Genomic DNA, 20,224 nt, shown 5'->3' with positions numbered 1-20,224 from the left:
CTGAGGAGGAAAAAATGCATTTAATACTGCAAATGTTGTATTTAATATAATAAAAAATAAAGCGATTGTAATGATTAAAAAAAAAAAAAAGAATCCGCCTGCCAATGCAGGGGACACAGGGTTCCAGCCCTGGTCCGGGAAGATCCCACATGCCGTGGAGCGACTAAGCCCATGTCCCACAACTACTGAGCCTGCGCTCTAGAGCCTGTGAGCCACAATTACTGAAGCCCGCACACCTAGAGCCTGTGCTCCACAAGAGAAGCCACTGTAATGAGAAGCCCACCCACAACGAAGAGTAGCCCCCCGCTCACTGCAACTAGAGAAGGCCTGAGCACAGCAACGAAGACCCAACACAGCCAAAAATAAATAAAAATAAAATAAAAATAAATTTATAAGAAAAAGGAAAGAAAACAATCTCTATTCATTGATGGCATGATGTGTAGATGATCCCAAGAAATCTACATAAATACTCTTAAAACTAGTAAGTGATTTTGACAAGGTCACAGGATAATGTGCAAAAGTAAATCATATTTCCATATACTAGGAACCAAAAATTAAAAATAAAAAAAAATTTAAATACCATTTGTAAGATCATTAAGTATATGAAATACATAGGGATAATTCTGACCAAACATGTATAAGATCTGTACACTAAAAACTAAAAAACAGTGCTGGGAGAAATTAAGGTATACCTAAATAAGTGGAGAAATATACTGAGCTCATAGATTGGAAAATATAATGCTAAGATGTCAGTTTTCTCCAAATTAGTCTATAGATCCAATACATTCCCAAATCTAATCCTGTAAGAATTTTTTACAAAAATTGAAAAGCAGATTCCAAAATTCTTATAGAAATGCTATGTATGTAGAATAAAGAAAATAACTTTGAAAAATAAGGATAAAGTTGGAAGACTTCCACTACTGAACTTTAAGATTTATAAAGCTATAGTATAAAGCTTAAAACAATGTGGTATTGGTGTCAAGATAGAAAAATAGATCAGGAGTAAAAACAGTCCGCAGAGAGATCCACACATGCATAGTCAATTGAATTTTGACAAAGTTTCAAGGTAATTCACTGGGAAGAGTTTTTTCAACAAATGGTGCTGGAACAACTCGGTATCTATATGCAAAAACATAAACTTTGATCAACACTTTGCACCATATACAAAAAACAACTCAAAATGAATCACAGATCTTAATGTAAAATATGAAACTACAAAACTTTTAGAAGAAAACATAGAGGAAAAATCTTTGTGAATTTCCATTAGGCAAAGATTTTTTAGGCAAACTGAGAGCATGATCCATTAAAAATTTGATAAAGTGGATTTAAAAATCAAGAACATCGGGCTTCCCTGGTGGCGCAGTGGTTGAGAGTCCGCCTGCCGATGCAGGGAACACGGGTTCGTGCCCCGGTCCGGAAAGATCCCACATGCCGCGGAGCGGCTGGGCCCGTGAGCCATGGCCACTGGGCCTGCGCGTCTGGAGCCTGTGCTCCGCAACGGGAGAGGCCACAACAGTGAGAGGGAGCCGCGTACCGCAAAAAAAAAAAAAAAAAAAAATGGGCAAACGATTTGAAGAAGCACTCCACCAAAGAAGATGTATGGATGGTAAGAAAAAAAATGGCTCAACACTGTTAGTCACTAGGTAAATTCAGATGTAAACTATACCTGTTAGAATGTCTAAAATTGAAAAGACTGATTCAAAAGTCAGGGAGTATTTGGTGAGGATGTGGAGCAATGAGAACTCTCACACTGCTAATGGGAATGTAAAATGGTACAACCACTTTGGGAATCAGTTTGGCAGCTTCTTAAAAAGTTAAACGTACACCTACCATATGACCTAGCCAATCCACCCCTAGGTATTTACCCAAAAGAAATAAAAGCACACATCCAACTTGTATATAAATGTTCATAACAACTTTACTTGTAATAGCCAAAGATTGTCAATCAATACAATGGAACACTCAGCAGTAAAAAGGAATGAACTGTTGATACACACAATAACGTGGATGTGAGAATAATGCTGAGTGAAAGAGTGCATACCATATGATTCCATTTACATAAAATTCTAAAATGTGCAAATGAATGAGAATTTTCGGACATGGAGGCAAGGAGAGGGCAGGCGGGAGACAGTACAAAGGGACGTGAAGAAACTTTTGAGGGTAATAGATATGTTCATTATCTTGACTCTGGTGATGGTATTGCGTGTACATGTATGCCAAAACTTATCAAATTGTATACTTTGAATATGTGCAGTTTATGGTATATCAATTATACCTGGTTTTTTAAAAAGCACTATTTTAAATAGCTTGAAAAATTGTATTAGGTATAAATCTAGCAAAATATGTGCCGTGTCTGTATACTGAAAGGGACAAACACTAAAGAAGGAAAACAAAGAAGAACTAAATAAATGGAGAGACATACCACTATTATGAATGGGAAGACAATATTGTTAAGGTGCCAGTTCTCTCCAAATTGATCTATCGATTTAATGCAATCCAAATAAAAATCCCAGTAGCAGTTAAAATAAACAAATTATATAGGCATATGTATAATATACATAAGCTATATGTATAATATGTATGTGTATACATACACACATATATAAGAATGAACATATAGAGAAAAAGAGAATGATAAAGCAAATGTGTTCAAATATTAACATTTGGGGAATCTGGGTAAAGAGTATTTACCAGTCTGAGAAGTTTCTGTAACTGAAATTTCAAAATAAAAAGACTTTTGAGAAGGGTTTACACTGTATTGCTTTGTTGTCTATTTTTTTTTAGTTGTTACATATTTTGTGAACATATGGCATATCATTAAATATTCTACACCACTTTTTAAAATTGTGATAGCCTATAATGGATGGATGGTTTAAAGGTTATTTAACCAATCATTTATTGTTAGACATTTACATTTGCTCCTTCCCAGAGTTTAATACTTACCTAACCTTTACTCCATATTTTTGCTGCCTTCTGAATAGTTCAGACCTCTCCCTCCACTTCTACCCTGGGAGTAAGTAAATCTCTTCCTTCCTGGACCTTTGATAGTAATACTGGGGACAGGATATAAACCTAGACCAGGTGTCATCTATCTACTATATGAAGCCCCCAGATGTGTTTTATTTGGCTTGCATGGTGTTTTTGTGTTTGAATTTATTGTCAACATTTGAAAATTAGAAGACTTCACTTGACAGGGACTTCCCTGGAGGTCCAGTGGTTAAGACTTCGCGCTTCCACTGCAGGGTGTGCGGGTTCAATCCCTGGTCCGGGAACTAAGATCCCACATGCTGCACAGTGTGGCCAAAAAAGAAAAGGACTTCACTTGAAACTCTAGATTCTTGACTTCTGTTGAAACACCAGATCTGGCAACAATAGGCCAACACTCTGGCATGGCTATTGTGGCTGGAGTTGAGTTTCAACCACTCTCTGTAGATGAGGAATAGGTTCTCTGCCAGCCCAGCTATCTTTACAGACCTGTCTGCTGGCTCCTGTATGCACTTAGCTTCACCCAGGGCTCTAAAGACACAGACTCATGAACCCCCTCACTCAAAACAAGAGCTGCTCAGGACTTCTGTTAGAAGGCAGTGTAGTCGAGAGGAAGAAAGCCCTGGCCTTAAACCAGGAGAGTTAAATTTTAGTCAGCTGGGCTGGTCCTGGCTTTAATATGCCCACTGTGAAATGACCTAGAAGTGTGGTTCTTAACTGGGAGATGGAGGGGAGGGTCATAATGATAGGGTGCTAGGAAAGGTGGGTCTCGCTTGAAAAATCTCCCTAAATGATTTGATGTCCTCCTTTTTGAAAACAACTGGCTTACCTGTCAAAGATCATCTGCAAATCCAAATGATAGCTCTGGATTTGAATGCCAGGTCTACCATTTATTTGCTGTGTAATCTTGGGCAAGTGACTTCACCTCTCTGAGCCTGGTTTCTCATGTAGGACCTGAAAAAGAAAGAAGACAACAGCTCCCATTTCAAATCCCACTTGAATCTGAGATTAAATCATGATATATATAAGACACGCATGAGTCTCTGGCACAAGGTAAGGACACTGTATAAGTGGTTACTTTTACTACCCCCTAAGATTGTTGAGAAGATTAAATGAGATAATGAGGTAAAATGCTTAGCAAAGAACCAGGTACATGGTCAGTGTTCAGGAAATGGCTACTTATGATTATTCTCCATAAAGATTCCAAAGGGATACATTGATTTATCATTGCCAAAGGTAGCAAAGAGAACTTGGAGGCAATTTGACTGGGCTTGGGGGAATAACTCATAGACTCTAAGACTCAAGTAGAAATCTGGGATGCCTTCTGGGTGTTAGACAGAGATAAGAAAGATGGAACTGAGGGCTGTCAATGCAGAGAAAAAAGGAAGGACTTGTTGCCATTGTTTTCCCTTTTTTGTGGAAATAAAAACACTGGGACCTTAAACTAGGAAGACAGGGACCAGATCTGATTAATCTCTGGGTTCCCCCTGTGTAGGGCTGACACTGAGCAGGAACCACTGACTTTCTTTGACTTAGTGGAAGTGACTTTCTCTTGTCTGAGCCTCAGTGTCCTCATCTGTAAAATGAGGAAATGCAAACCTACCCCTGAAAGTGTTGTAAGGATTCAGAGATCACGGTTTGGATATTGCCTGGCTAAAAGTTCTCACACAAAACGGTGTCTAGTGTGACAACCCACCACACACCGCTGAGAATGGCGGAAAAATTTTTTTTGCATTCTTTTTTAATATTCTTTTCCATTATGGTTTATCACAGGATACTGAATATAGTTCTCTGTGCTGTACATTAGGACCTTGTTATTTATCCATTCTAAATGTAATAGTTTGCATCTACCAACCCCAAACTCCCAGTCCATCCCTCTCCCTTCCCCCATCCCCCTTGGCAACCACAAGTCTGTTCTCTATGTCTGTGAGTCTGTTTCTCTTTTGTAGATAGGTTCATTTGTGCCATATTTTAGATCCCACTCATAAGTGATATCATATGGTATTTGTCTTTCTCTTTCTGACTTCACTTAGTATGATAATCTGTAGTTGTATCCATGTTGCTGCAAATGGCATTATTTTGTTCTTTTTCATGGCTGAGTAGTATTCCATTGTATATATGTACCACACCTTCTTTATCCATTCATCTGTCGATGGACACTATGTTGTTTAGGCTATTGTGAATAGTGTTGCTATGGACATAGGGGTACATGTATCTTTTACAATTATAGTTTTGTCTGGTTATATGCCCAGGACTGGGATCACTGGATCATATGGTAATTCTATTTTTAGTTTTCTGAGGAACCTCCATACTGTTTTCCACAGTGGACGCATCAACTTACATTCCCACCAACAGTGCAGGAGGGTTCCCTTTTCTCCACACCCTCTCCAGCATTTGTTATTTGTAGACTTTTTAATGATGGCCATTCTGACCGGTGTGAGGTGGTATCTCATTGTAGTTTTGATTTGCTTTTCTCTAATAATTAGTGACGTTGCACAAAAAAAAATTTTTATGGCAGACTGTATCAAATGTATGCTCCACTGGTGGGAGTGTAAGTTAGTACTATAGTTTGACAGTGTCTGCTAAGGCTAAACACATACCTGCCCTGGAGTATATTCCCATGTTTACCAAAGAAATGTATTAAAATATTCATAGCATCAGTATAGCCCCAAACAGGAAAATATCCAGTTTTAGGCATATTCACACAATGGAAACCATACACAAATGAAAATGAAAGAACTATCCCTACACACAATATGAATCTCACAAACATGTTAAGTAAAAGAAGGTAAAAACACAGTACACACTGTATGGGTCCCTAGAGAGTTTGAAACAGACAAAGTAATCCATGCTGTTAGAAATCAGGTAAATGATAACTTTCAGAGGGGATGAGGGTGGCAGAAAGAGCATGTGCAGAGCTTCTGGGGGCTTCTCTGTTTGGTTTTTTGATCTGAGTATTGGTTATATGGGTGTGTTTACTTTGTGTAAATTCGTTGAACTGCACACTAATGATATGTATACTTCTCTGTACTTATACTTGAATAAAAAGTTTACTTGACAAAACTGTAGCTGGTGTGATGAACAGCGGCCAGAAGAACAGGCTTTGAGGACAAACAGATCTGGGGCCCCACGCTCTGGTTTCTTTCCCTGTAAAAGAGGGAACATAATGTCTGTCAAGATTCGATGAGGTGAGCATGTAAGACTTAAGCACAGGGCCTGGTCTATATAGGCCTGCAGTTCTCCTGGGTGACCCAACTCCTGGCACCGCTGCCTCACCTTCTCCAGCCCTAAGGCGTGGGTTCTACTTGATTCACGGTAATGAAGTAACTGGTAATGGCAGGCTTGGGGCTCCTCACCCCCGGGATGGAGCCCGATAAGAAGTATCATTCTCAGGGGCAGCCCCCGTCTTCCCGCCCCCGCGCGGGGGGCAATCCTCGGCTGCAGCCTACTTGGAAACCCCCTAAAAGAGCCCCTCTGCGAAACCCGGCCAAAGGCAGCTCCAGCCCCGCCACTAAAGATAAAAGAGCACTTTGCCATCAGACTCTGACAGATCTCTGGGAAACTCTTCAGGTCAAAGAGCAACGAGGTCAGCGCGCCGGCGAGAACACCCGCGAGCGAGAACGCAGTGCGAGACTGCGCCAAGGCGCGCTATTGCACACGCGCACCGCCCCGGGCCCGCCCGCGCGCTCGCGCGGTACGGAGTGCGCATGAGCATATCTTGGGGGAGGAGCTCAGGACTAGGTCGCCCTGCCCTTCACCTATCCGGCCTATCCGGGCCATCCGGCCGTCTCTCCTTGGTGTCTTAAACTACGTTTTCCAGAATCCATCCAGGCCCTGGCTTTCCGGTGGCATCAGCGGAAGCGGTGACTGGCTTAGGCCGGGCTGCACAGAGGCCGGCTTGGTCGCTATGGAGGAGATAGGCATCCTGGTGGAGAAAGCTCAGGTCCGAGAGGGCGAAGCCGACCTGAATGGGATGTTGAGCGACTTCGGGATCCAGGCCTGGGTCTGAGTGTTTTCGGAGGTCTCAGTGGAGAGCTTCGTGCCGTCCCGAGGCCTGGGCTGTGGCTGAGTGATGCTGGGAGGGCAGTAGGGCTCGGAAAGCTGGGCTGGGGAAACGAGTGACATCAGAGGTTCTTTGGGACTGAATGATTTCGAGGTTTAGCTGGGAATGCTGTGACATCGGTGACCCGGCGGCACTGGGGATGGGTCGGTAGTGAGTGATGTATGGGATTCGGCCGTGGGGCCGAATGATATCTGCGGCTGGGCTGGGGAGCTGACTGACATTCGGGGCTTAGCTGGTGTTGGAGGGCCGAGTAATGTATGTGGTCTGGCCGAGTGATGTTTGGGGACTACCTGGGAGCTGGATGACATAAGGGTCTAGTGCGAGTTGGAGTTCTGTGACATGAGGCGTCTTCGGGAGGTAACTGAGTAACGCCCGGACTGTATGAAGGCATGGTGACTTTGTCAATTGAGAGAGCCATGTGATATTAGGAACCTGTTGAGGGGGCCTGGAGGGCATTGGGGTCTAGTAAGGAGTTGATCAGACATTTAGGCCCTAGATGGGAGTTGGGTGACATTGTAGACATGTGACAAGTGCCATATGATACCAGAAGATCTGTTTGGAAGGCTGTTTGACCGAGGGGCCTGTGAGGAGTTGGGTGACTTCAGAAACCTGTTTAGGGGACTGAGAGGTTTCCAGGATCTATTTAGGGAGCTGAATGATGTCAGGAGCCTGTTAGGGGCCAAGTGACTTCATGGTGAATTGGGAGAGGGGCTCTAGATACTTTCATAAGGGGACCTTCTTCTTCCAACCTGAGTTTCCCTCCATGGTCTAGGATGAGATCCCAGCCCTGTCTGTGTCACGGCCCCAGACTGGCCTGTCCTTCCTGGGGCCTGAGCCTGAGGACCTGGAGGACCTGTACAGCCGCTACAAGGTACATTCAAACCCAATCCGGACCCTGCACAGGGCCCAGCATCCCATACTTCCCCCACCTTCCACTGCTCCTTGGCTCAGCAAGGCCTGGAGCCATCCCCTACCTCTTCCCTCTCTGCTCACAGAAGCTGCAGCAAGAGCTGGAGTTCCTGGAGGTGCAGGAGGAGTACATCAAGGATGAGCAAAAGAACCTGAAGAAGGAATTCCTCCACGCCCAGGAGGAGGTGAAGCGAATCCAGAGCATCCCACTGGTTATTGGGCAGTTTCTGGAGGCTGTGGATCAGAATACAGCCATCGTGGGCTCCACCACAGGTGCGTGGGGGGTTGTTTACTCATCTGTTCATTCAACAGCTGTTAACTGTTTCCTGCCATGTGCCAGGAACTTACAATGGCAAATGAGGCAAGACAGTGTAATGGTGTTTTTCAGCGTATTTTTGAGTCTGATGCAAAAGTGGAAATATATTTTACGTTCTCTCTCTTTCTTTCTCTGTGTGTATATAACTCATATAGTAAAAGTTTGACCAAACGATAGTTAGCCACACTATGTGTGACATACTCTAACTAGTTTCCCATTTTGTTCTAGTCTGTTTTGTTTTAAACAATGTTCTGGTCATGACTCTCAAATGATTTCACAATTACTACTGGGTTGGGACCTACAATTTGAAAGCACAGGTGAAGTGTTAAGAGATTGGGCTCTGGTAAGGACCCAGTATATGGGAGCTGCTGTTATTACCGTGGGTCTAGGCTCTGCCTTCATGATGGGTGTTGTCTCTGCATCTTATCTGTCTTTTCGTGCTTCTGGCCTCTGCTCCTCTGGACCAAGCCATATTCTTATCAAGTTTGTGGGGAAAGGTGTGTGACTGGGCCTGGAATTGGACTGATGGGCTGGTAGTGAGGTAGTGAAGGGAGGGAGATATCCACAATGAGGCCTGTGTCTTTGATCTTTAGGACTTAGGGGGACAGTGGCTATCCCTGAGATGGAGACATGGGCAGAAAAGCAGGTTTGCAGGGAGACAGTGAGGGCAGTCTGGGACATCACAGGGAAGTGTCTGGGAGGTCACTGGACAGCCAGGTCTGAAGGTCAGGAGAGACTGAGGCCAGAAAGAGATGTGTGTGTCACTACCATAAATGTAGAAGGTGGACTGGGGATGTGAGACTGGAGGCTGGGCAAGCAAGAAGGATTCTGCTGCAGAGACCTAGATGGGAGAGGATGGTGCTGAATCAGGGCAGGGTCCCTGGGCAGGAGGGAAGGGATTAGTCAGAGGGACATTTTAGGAGGCTGGTGGACCGCCATGGTGACTGACAGGCTGTGGAGGGAAGCAGAGAAAAGTCCAGAATGAGGCTTAGAGCTCTCGCTAGTGACTCGGCACCATGGGCCTCCCTGAGACAGAGACCCAGGAGGAGCAGCATAAATGGGGGGAAGATACTGAGGACACACTGAGACATGGTGAGTGAGACATGCCGTGGGGATGTCCACGGGCAGGCATTCCAGGGGGCTGCTGGTCACCTGGGGCTGGAGCTCAAGAGTCAGGGATAGACAGGGAAGTTGTTAGTGTGGATGGATGCCGGGGGTGGACTGGAGGAGGCAAGACTAGAAGCCAGGAGGGCCATTTGGGGTCTGAGTGAGAGATACTGTCAGCTGTGAGGTCGGCAGTTTTGAGGTTCTGGCACTTCTCATTTTCCCCTCTCCCTTCTTGTCCTCTTCCCAAAGGCTCCAACTACTATGTGCGCATCCTGAGCACCATCGACCGGGAGCTGCTCAAGCCCAACGCCTCGGTGGCCCTCCACAAGCACAGCAACGCCCTGGTGGACGTGCTGCCTCCTGAGGCCGACAGCAGCATCATGATGCTCACCTCAGGTGAGGGGGAGCCCAGGGCCAGGGAGGCCTGAGGGGACCCTGCGGGCCAGGCTGGGAGCCCCAGCTCTGCTCTTCCACCAGATCAGAAGCCAGACGTGATGTACGCGGACATCGGGGGCATGGACATCCAGAAGCAGGAGGTGCGGGAGGCCGTGGAGCTCCCCCTTACGCACTTTGAGCTCTACAAGCAGGTGAGGAGCTGGAGCTGGCAGGGAAGGGAGAGGCCGTCCCCACCATGTCTCCAGTTGGTGATGGACTCCCTGGCTCATGCTCTTGTCCACCTCTGTGCTTCAGATCGGCATCGACCCTCCCCGAGGCGTCCTCATGTATGGCCCGCCCGGCTGCGGGAAGACCATGTTGGCAAAGGCTGTGGCTCATCACACGACAGGTGAGCCGCTTGGCCCCTCCCCCGAGCTCTGACTTTCTGGGCTCTTCCGACCTTGCCCTCTCATCCTCCTTGTTCTCTCATCCTCCCCAGGAAGTAGTGTGGCACAGCGATTAAGAACATGGGCTCTAGGGTCAAAGACCCAGTGTGAGTCCTACTGAGTGGCTGTGCCGTCCTGGGGAAGTGACTTTACTCTCGTGCCTCAACTTCCTCATCTAATAGAACACTCATTTCACAGCATGATTGTGGGGAATTAATGAAATAATGCCATGTTTTTCCTACTAATGGGTCATTACTAATGACCCATTAGTAATTATGAATTCAAATTCATGGGTTGCAACCAGCTAAAAAAATTTAAAAAAATGAAACAGAACAGAAAACGTTGGAGTCCACCCCACATAGTAAGAACTTGTATTGTTTGTGAACACAAACATTGTACACAGGTGTGCTGTGGTTGTTTACAGACGTATTTCTTCTTGTAGGTTCTAAACAAAGATGTCTGAAAGTCACTGTATTACTGTTTGTAAAGCCTAAGGACAGGACTCAGCTCATCTTAAAATCTTAATATATCTAAGCCAAGGAGCAATAGAGGGCAGTGGGTAAGCAGTGTGTTTTCTGGGCCAGACTGCCTGTGTTTGAAATCTGGCCCCCCCTACACCTACTTATATAAGTTAGTACTACTTATGTAAGTTAGTTTATGTAACTACTTGGAAGTTAGCCTCTCTGTGCCTCCATTTCTTAATTTTCTGGATTATTCAGAGGATTAAATCAATATAAAGCTTCTAAAACCATACCTGGCACGTAGTAAGTGGACAGTAAATGTTAACCATTGTCATGATCATTCATCGAACTTCTGCTCTCCCAGGTGCTGGGATATAGGGATGAGTCAGACCTGTCCCCTGCATTGGAGAATCTCCCAGTGTGGCTGAAAAAAAGGAAAATAAACACTTAGAACTCAGTTAACATTTATTGAGCACCTAATATGTACCAAGCTGTGTTCTAGGTGCGGAAGGCATGGCAGTGAACAGAACAAAGTCCCCCCCGTAAAGGTGATGTCTTAGTTGAGGAAGCACTAACAGATGAATGAAGAGATTATATGTCATGTGGTGCTAATGCCTGAAGAAAACAACTAAGGGGCAGGGGATAGGGAATAACAGGGGCGGCAGCTTTATGTGCCGGGACTGGAGGTGGTCAGGGAAGACTTTTCTGAGGTGACATTTACATGAAGACCTAGAAGAAGCCTTGAGGGAGTGAGTCAAGTGGACCTCTGGGGGAGGGAGTGTGTCAGGCTGAGGGATTCGGGTGCAAAGGCCTTGAGACAGGTGTGTGCTTAGTGTTCTAGGAACAGTGAGGAGGCCCCAGTAGTTGAAGCCAAGTGAGCAAGGGGGTGATGCTTGGAGGTGAGCTTGGGTGGGAACAGCCTAAAGAGTAGCACGTGCTCCAAAGAAGCAAGGAAGGTAGTGGGATAGCCCTAAAGGAGGGTTGTCAATCCATTCTGCGTAGGCTCTTAGGTAGGGGTTCCCAGAGAGGTGTGAGGAGTCTGTCAGGCACACAGCTGGGAGAAGGAATAGCATTTGCAAAGGCCAGGGGGTGGGAAAGAACTCATTTAGGGAGTTGTGAGTAGTGGTGAGTAGACCATGACTAAACTCGACGAGGGCAGGGAACTTGTGCGTTTGTCCTTTTTTGTGTTTCCAGTGCCCGCCCAGTAGCTGAATTGTGGTAGGTGCTCAGAAAATAACTGTTGAATGGCTGGCTGAAGGAGGAGCTGTGCAGGTCCAGGGATCAGAATGGGCATGAATATGAATAGTCTTAGTGCTAACCTAAGAGATTTCGACTGTTGTCCTGAGATCAGGGTGGTTTTAGACAGGCAGGGTTCAATAGAAATACAGTTGCCCCTCGAACAACAGAGGCGAACTTCGAGGGTCCACTTAACACCCAGATTTTTTTCACATGATGCATGGTTGTATGAATCCGCAGAGGCAGAACTGCAGATCTGGAGGGCCAGCTATAAAGTTATACACAGATTTTATGCACAGAGGGTCAGCACCCCTAAACCCTGTGTTGTTCAAGGGTCAACTGTATAATGAAGCTACATATATAATTTAAATTTTTAAGTACTCATTTTTTAAACAAAAGAACTAGGTGAACTTCGTCTAAAATATGTTTTTTTATTTAACCAGTATACTCAAAAATATTATTATTTTAACATGCAGCAGATACAAAACTTGAGTTTTTTCTATAATTTTTTATTGTAGTAAAATATATAATACAATAATTTTTTATTGTAGTAAAATATATAGCATAAAACTTACCATTTTAACCACTTTATAAATATACAGTTTATAAGTGGCATCAAGTGGATTCACAGTGTTGTTCAGCCATCACCACTGTCCACTTCTGGGACTTGTTCATCATCCAAACTGTAACTCCATACCCATTAGACAGTCATTCCCTATTTCTCCCTCCCTGCAGCCCCTGATAACCTCTGTTCTACTTTCAGTCTCTGAATTTGCCTATTCTGGGCACCTCATGTACATGGATGAATCATAGAATATTTGTCTTTTTGTGGCTGGCTTATTTCCCTTAGCATAATGTCTTTGGGGCTTACCCATGTTGAAACATGTGCCAGAATTTATTTCCTTTTGAAAGCCAAATAATATCCTATTGTATGTATATAGCACACTTTATCTATTCATTTGTTGACGGACATTTATTGAGATATTTTACTTTTTTTGTACTGTCTTTTGAAGTCTGGTGTGTATTTCACATGTACAGCACATCTCATTTGGGACCAGCCACATTGCGGTTGCTCAGTAGCCCCTTGTCGCCAGTGGCCACCACATTAGAGAGGGACAGGGCTGCAACTTGCACAACTCCTAGTTTATGACCAGATCTACAAAATGGACTTTGTGTCTCCTTTCTCTGTGGTGGCTGGAAGGAGTGTCCTGGAGGTTGCTCCGTGCAACACAAAGCCACATCCAGTCACTAACAAACAAGTTAAACTCTAAGAAAAGATGGAAAGGAGAGGCAAGCCCAGAACAAACCTGTCTTTAACCCCATTGCCACTTGTTGATTATGTCAGAATATGTGTTCCTGGTTCTTGACTCTTGCATGATATTCAAAAGGGGTCCTTTGAGCTCTTGGTAAGGCAGCATGATGCCTGTGTATGGAAAACTTGTTTTCTTACGGATTTTTCAAGCACTCCGGGAATTCACATTTTTTGGTATGTTGGATTCCATGAATGTCTCTAGCTCTTCTTTGTCGGTATGTTGAAGCACAGACACATTTTTTTTTAATACCCTGATTTTTAAATGTTGGGCCAAAAAATGACACATCCATAGGCAGGATTCATGATTTGTGCTGCTGGGTCTCTGTGGGGTACAAGCTGGTCCGCCTAGCTGGATCTGGAACCCAGCCCAGGTCATGAGAGAATGACCTGGCTACTTGGAGTGGGTATCCAAAGAAAAGGATGTCCTCAAGGAATTCTCAGTTTCAGTTAAAGTATTATGGGGCCCTACAGGTGTTCCATTCTCGTCTAACCCCTGTCATCCTGCCATCAGCTGCATTCATCCGAGTTGTGGGCTCAGAGTTTGTACAGAAGTACCTGGGTGAGGGCCCTCGCATGGTCCGGGACGTGTTCCGCCTGGCCAAGGAGAACGCACCTGCCATCATCTTCATAGATGAGATTGATGCCATCGCAACCAAGAGATTCGATGCCCAGACAGGGGGTGAGTGATGCCCAAACAGGGCCTGGGTTCTTTTTTTTTAATGAATTTATTTATTTTATTTTTTTGGCTGTGTTGGGTCTTCGTTGCTGCGTGTGGGCTTTCCCTAGCTGCAGCAAGCAGGGGCTACTCTTCGTTGCGGTGCCCAGGCTTCTCATTGCAGAGGCTTCTCTTGCTGCATTGCAGAGCACTGGTTCTAGGCGCACAGGCTTCAGTAGTTGCAGCGTGTGGGCTCAGTAGTTGTGACTCGCGGGCCCTAGAGCGCAGGCTCAGTTGTGGCGCACGGGCTTAGTTGCTCCGCGGCATGTGAGAGCTCCCTGGACCGGGGCTTGAACCCGTGTCCTCTGCACTGGCAGGCAGATTATTAACCAGTGTGCCACCAGGGAAGTCCCAGGGCCTGGGGTCTTGGGCAGGCTTGTCATGCGGGATGCCCTGGACTGACTGTGTTATATACTATCCAGCTGACAGGGAGGTTCAGAGAATCCTGCTGGAGCTACTGAATCAAATGGATGGATTCGACCAGAACGTCAACGTCAAGGTTTGGGGTTCAGGATGGGCGAGGGGAGATGTGGTGTGGGAATCAGGGAAGGATGGAGGCTGGCATGTGAGGAGATAGGTATTGCGACAGGATGGAGTATAGTGGGGACAGAGGTCTGAGCTGGCCTGTCCCCGATGCCAGGTGATCATGGCCACAAACAGAGCAGACACCCTGGATCCTGCTCTGCTGCGGCCGGGACGCCTTGACCGTAAAATTGAATTTCCACTCCCTGACCGCCGCCAGAAGAGATTGATTTTCTCCACTATCACCAGCAAGATGAACCTCTCTGAGGAGGTTGACTTGGAAGATTGTATCCTGCTCTAGAAGCGAGGGGAGGGTCACCGTTGAGAATGGGGATTAGATCTCTACCTCTGCCATCACCACCACCCAGACTGTGCAGGTGGGAGACCAGGGTCTGGGGAGGGGGATGGTGACAAAGACAGCCCAAGAACGACTTCTGGCTCCAGGCATTCACCCAGTCATGCATGGAGTGGTTTCCTTAACTCACCTGCCATAGATGTGGCCCGACCAGATAAGATTTCAGGAGCTGATATCAACTCCATCTGTCAGGAGGTGAGTGCTGGTTTCTCTCTAGATTGGGCAGCGGGTGTGTGAAGACCCTCCACTCTGCTGCAGTCCTGTCCATCATTGCCTCCCTGGGTCTTAGGCTGCCTCTGTCTCTTCCTGCACCATCATTAGGGGCGGGGAGTGCAGGGAGTAGATTTTAACTGTCATCCCTCAACAGAGCGGGATGTTGGCTGTCCGAGAGAACCGCTACATTGTTCTGGCCAAGGACTTCGAGAAAGCATACAAGACAGTCATCAAGAAGGACGAACAGGAGCATGAGTTTTACAAGTGACCCCTCTGCCCGCACCACAGGGGCCGGGGGTTCGCTCACTTCCCCAGCCTCTGTCCCCAAAGCTAGTTCTGTTTTTTCTTTACCCAGAATTGATTTATTCAATAAACTAACAAGATCAAATCTGTTTAATTTCTTCTTACAAGTTTAACTCCTTTGGAGAAGCTGGGCCTTGAATAGGATCCTCTGTGCCCCTCCTGCTCTCCTGACAGATGAGCAGGTACATGGTCTGGGTTACAGCTTGAGAGAGAAGTAAAGAATTCAAACTAGGGCTTCCCTGGTGGCGCAGTGGTTGAGAGTCCGCCTGCCGATGCAGGGGACACGGGTTCGTGCCCCGGTCCGGGAGGATCCCACATGCCGCAGAGCGGCTGGGCCCATGAGCCATGGCCGCTGAGCCTGCGCGTCCGGAGCCTGTGCTCCGCAACGGGAGAGGCCACAACAGTGAGAGGCCTGCGTACCGCGAAAAAAAAAGAATTCAAACTAAATGACCAGAAATTTGGGGAAAAGGATGGAAAATGAGCAGACTGCAGCCCCTGACCAGAAAATAAAGTCTCTATCCATCTCCCCACTCACATTTACCATTCGAGTCTTGGGCAATTCCTGCCTTCTTCACACTCAGAGGGAGAATCAAGGACAGAGAGACCACCCATTAGGGTCCCCCAGAGCAGGGATGAGGGGGTAGGGGGGAGGTTGGATGCCTGGGTTCTGTGAATGTCTCTGGCTCTTCATGCCATCCTGTTGGGGCACAGATGTGTTTGGTAGGACCAATTCCCACTTTCTCTTGAAATCTGTTTAAACACCTCTCCCTCTGGGGAGCCTCCTGATGCCCCACGAAGGGAAGTAACCCTTCCCCTACACTGCCCTGGCGTCGTGGACATGCTGTGCTTTGCACTCCTTACATCTCCAAGTGCTTGCCTCCTCCAGACTGGAACCTCTTGTAGAGTAGTCAGGGATTGTAGCTTGATCACAATTCAAGTCCCAGCACCCACACATGGTAGACATTCAGTTCATGTTCCTTGAACAAAAGTATGAATGTCACTATATATTTGGGAGTGAGATGGGAAGAAGATATAAGGAAAAATAGTTGAGGAATCACAGGTCCTTGAAGAGACGGGGGTGATTCTGCTAGATAAGCATGGCATGTTGAGCGGAGAAGTTAATTCTTCCTCTCTCCTGGCACCTCACTAAAACAAAAGTAAGGTATAAATTCACATGGACACAGGAAGAGAGAGGAGATGGCAGCAACGCAATTTTGGAAAGGGGCAGATACCTGCTGATTGATGTAGCAGACCTGAGGAAACTTGAACCTGAACTCAAGGGAAGCCCAGAAACAGTCATTTTCCCCTTTCAGAAACCAGAGGTGCCAGGTTCTGAAGGTGAGGCCTGGAAACAGGAGGACTACCTGAAAGGCTGTATAGAAACCAGAACTGATACACTGATTATGCAGGAAACAAAGGAGCTGTTGTTACTCCAGGCCCTGTGACCCTTCCCCAGCCTGGCTGAAGACCTCAGATTTACTCTGGGAAGGCTGAACCAGCAGTCTCTGGGCTGGTGTGCCTGGAGCAAGGATGAGAGCTGGGCCGTGCAGAAGACGAGATTGAGATTAAGTGAGATCCCTGAGTAGGCAATTGAAGGATTCCTTCTGAGGAAACCAAGCAGCATGAGAGAAACAGGAAAGTGGGTTGTTAAGACACCTAAAGTCCTCATCATTCACACTCAGCAGCGGCTAATATCTAAAATGATGAGTTTACAAAAGCATGTAACTTAGACACATGGAAGTGAATTTCAAAAGAAACAAATGAGGATGGGAAGTCCTTGCCTCTTGGAAGTAGACAGGGAAATACAGGGTGAGGGAGACATGGGAATGCTTTTTGTTTCTAATATACTTTATATATATTTGACCTTTTAAAATAGGTACTTAAAAAACGACAGTGACAAAACCACGCGAAAAAAAGGATTTTACAAGTCCTCTTGGAGGGACGGTAAAGGAAGGAAATTGCTGAAGTGACAAACATCCTAAACATCAGTGATAAAGGGCAAAGAGATTGGGAAAAGAACAAAGCCACGTACCTAAGAAATGACAGCAGACCAGTGTGAGGCTAAAGCTATAACTGGTAAGAGGTGGTAGCCACTCACATTAGCTGGGAGAAGGGATATTTGGTATATTTTGTGGGTTGCCCAGCAATCTTGCTGTCTGTGCTTAGGCAAAATTATGAAATGGCCTACCATTATCATGGTCTCAGAGTGACCTTGATATTGATGTTCTGTGAGACTGTTCATGTGCAACAGGATAACAGGCCCCGCTGTGAGCACCAGGCCAGCTTTCAATACCACTGAGGCCTACCTGTAAGTGTCAGGCCAGTTCCTGGATGTCAGCGGCTGCTTTTTTTTCTTCTCAAGTACGTGCTACTGCGTTGAGGGAAAAACTAAGGCCGGCTTGCTGAACAGCCCAGACACTCGTGCATTTTGGAAGTGTAGTCTTGAAAGCAAGTGTTTTCCTGCCAAGCGAAACACATATCGCTTTTCTCTGTTCTGCTCTGCAAAGACAAGAGGGGAAAAAAAAAACCCTTAAATATATATAAACCTTTTTGTTTATTTGTTTTTAATTGTAAAAATAATACACATAAAGGAGCCCAAAATATAAGTGTATAATGTAACAACTTATTATAAATAAAACACTTGCGTAACCATCATCCAAGGACCAGGCTGTAGGTTTCCACTGAAAAAGAAATTCCTACACAGCTGCCCATAGGCAGTGATGATCCATTTTGTGAACACATCTGTAATTACTGCAATGGAGAGGGCACCCTGGATTGATAGAGCCAGTTTGGACAAATGTCAATCATTTCCCCAGGTTTCATGTATTCTACATTTCCTTTGAGTACGACCAGCATCAGGAAGCATATCTCAGATGAGACTACAGTGCATGTACTGCTAAGTAGTTAAAAAGGACTCTGTTGATCAAAAATGACTCTGTACCAATGCAGCAACGTGACAAACGTCACCACTGTCTGCACAGACCAGAAGCCATGTCATGATGGCACAGGTCACACCAAAGCCAACCTAGATGACTCAAACGTGGTCTTCCATGTCAGTCTCAAAGGGAGAGGAGGAGGATGAAGGAGCATAAGGAGAAGGAGCCACAAGAAGACAGTGCTCAACGTCCTAATGACTACCTAATGTTTTTTTACTTGTCCTCACAAATTATCCCAAAATATTACTTGGACATTTTGCTTCTTCTTCAGGATCTTAAGGTATATTTACTGTCTTATGTCATAGGACAGGAGGCTCCAGTGGAACGCTCAGCATGGTGACTCCTCCTGCTAAAGCAGCGACACGTCAGGCCAGGCAGACGCTGAACCCAGAGTCCTGCAAGGGAGAGCAGGGTTCTCCCCAAAAGTGAGCCTGGTGACCTCAGTGGCCCAGCACCTGCTTATTTTTATTTTTATATCGATCCATATATATAATTGTGAGTTCATACCACTGCATCTAGTTTCAACGTGCCATCACAAGGTTCATTCTAGTTCTCTCCTTTTCCATATCTGAGGTTCCCCGCTGACAGGGAGAAGCTTGGCTGCTCTCAATGCACTTATTGGGTTGGCCAAAGAGTTCGTTTGTAATAGCTTCCAGAGAACCCCGAATGAAATTTTTGGCCAACCCAATAATATATTTACTTACTTGATCAGAACCCCACCTCCACCCCCGCCTGCCACTGCATGTAACAAACTCCTATCACCCTGTTGCGCCCTTCCCCATACAGATGCTCTCCTCACCCTACTTGGGTTCTGAGACTCACTACCTCCTATATCCAACCGACATGAATGTCTCCAACACCCCAATTTGGGCTCCAACACCCAATGCTGGGCAGTACCCATACCCACATGCCCTTTTCACCCTGTTCAGGCTCTGAAATCCCGTACAGGCCATTCCTCCTGTGTGGACGCCCTCCTCATCCTGCTCAGGTTGACACTCCCATGCTGGGCCATTCCACCACTTGGAATGCTCCCTAGTAAGCCCTGTCACCCTACACCAAGCCACCAGCTGCATGAACACCCTCCTCATCCTGCTCAGGCTCAAAGACCCTGCTCTGAGCCCATCTTTTGGCTTTAGGACTGAATTGCTCAGAAAGGGAAGGGAAGAGGAAGAGCAAAATGTGTTAGCGTCTGACTAATTGTGGGCTCGCTATACTATGGCACGCTGCCTTTCCAAGCATAAAGCTATCCCCTCAGCCCAAGATTCTCAAATGTATCTGCCACGAGACCCCTCACAGCAGAGTGGAAAGAATTCCTTCATATTTAAAAAAAAATTACTATGATTTACATTTTTCTCTAGGAAAAAATTCATTTGATTCTATACAAAATTGTTTGACAGATAAATTACAGATCTTCGGTCCAAATCTTGAAATACACAGCTGATGCTGCAAGAAGATGCACCATATCCTTTTTATAATAGGCCTGTGGCTGCACACGATCACACACACCCAGTCGCGAGGCCACTGGCACCCGTGACGTTCTACACGCAGATACTCAGATTCACACAGCTATGCTGCACTCGCCAACCGCCCCGGTCACACAGCGACCCGCACACCCATCCCATCACACACACATCACCCCAGTCACAGTCCGGCACAGCCAGTCTCCCACCGCGCCTCTCGCCTCACTGCTCAGTCACGAATCACACTCCAGGCTACTTTCTGTGGCCTCTCTCCTGTCAGGTGCCGCTGCAGGCACACACCGTCTCGCACCCAAAGAATTACACACACGCAGAAACACAACTCACCCTCGGCCAGAGGCGGGGTCGGCCCCGCAACCCTCACGGCGTCGCGCGCGTGCAGACAGGTGCGCACACACAGACACACGCTCATGAGGCCGGGTACAAAGGGCCACACGCCTGTGAAACACGCGAGGGGACTACCCGGAGGGAAGACTCTGACAGAATCCGCCT

General features: G+C 46.2%; 2 protein-coding genes across 3 annotated transcripts in view; one reads left to right on the top strand and one right to left on the bottom strand.

Moving 5' to 3' along the window:
* The window catches only part of FCGBP (Fc gamma binding protein), a 143,083-nt gene that overhangs the window by 76,564 nt on the left and 46,295 nt on the right, over positions 1-20,224 (bottom strand). The window contains exons 5-8 of the mRNA XM_089902835.1: positions 17,625-17,817; positions 10,956-11,086; positions 6,040-6,132; positions 3,815-3,939 (exon numbers count right to left, since the gene is read on the bottom strand). The gene's annotated coding sequence lies outside the window, so the exon portion shown is untranslated. The remainder of the gene's footprint in view (positions 1-3,814; positions 3,940-6,039; positions 6,133-10,955; positions 11,087-17,624; positions 17,818-20,224) is intronic.
* On the top strand, positions 6,747-15,407 carry PSMC4 (proteasome 26S subunit, ATPase 4). 2 transcript variants are annotated; one of them, XM_089902834.1, is made up of 11 exons: positions 6,747-6,988; positions 7,821-7,919; positions 8,044-8,230; positions 9,630-9,776; positions 9,858-9,967; positions 10,071-10,164; positions 13,722-13,889; positions 14,348-14,424; positions 14,566-14,734; positions 14,942-14,997; positions 15,170-15,407. In XM_089902834.1, exons 1-11 carry the CDS (start codon positions 6,893-6,895, stop codon positions 15,281-15,283), a joined length of 1,317 nt encoding a protein of 438 aa, XP_089758960.1. In that variant the 5' UTR covers positions 6,747-6,892; the 3' UTR covers positions 15,284-15,407. The 2 variants fall into 2 exon arrangements, with proteins under 2 accessions (XP_089758960.1, XP_022441364.1); XM_022585656.2 differs by having other exon boundaries at positions 6,749-6,928.

The sequence above is a fragment of the Delphinapterus leucas genome, chromosome 20 (assembly GCF_059928025.1).
Source record: "Delphinapterus leucas isolate spDelLeu-1000000601 "Yukka" chromosome 20, BTC_Dleu_Yukka2, whole genome shotgun sequence".
NCBI lineage: Eukaryota > Metazoa > Chordata > Mammalia > Artiodactyla > Monodontidae > Delphinapterus > Delphinapterus leucas.
Note: the sequence above shows the minus strand (reverse complement) of the source record. Positions and strands in the feature narration are given on the sequence as shown.

Excerpts from the sequence above, each read along its gene's own strand:
- PSMC4 (XM_089902834.1), top strand. The coding sequence starts at position 6,893 with ATGGAGGAGATAGGCATCCTGGTGGAGAAAGCTCAGGTCCGAGAGGGC. Across the intron at positions 6,989-7,820 it reads ACTTCGGGATCCAGGCCTGG|GATGAGATCCCAGCCCTGTC; the intron begins GTCTGAGTGTTT and ends TCCATGGTCTAG. Across the intron at positions 7,920-8,043 it reads ACCTGTACAGCCGCTACAAG|AAGCTGCAGCAAGAGCTGGA; the intron begins GTACATTCAAAC and ends CTCTGCTCACAG.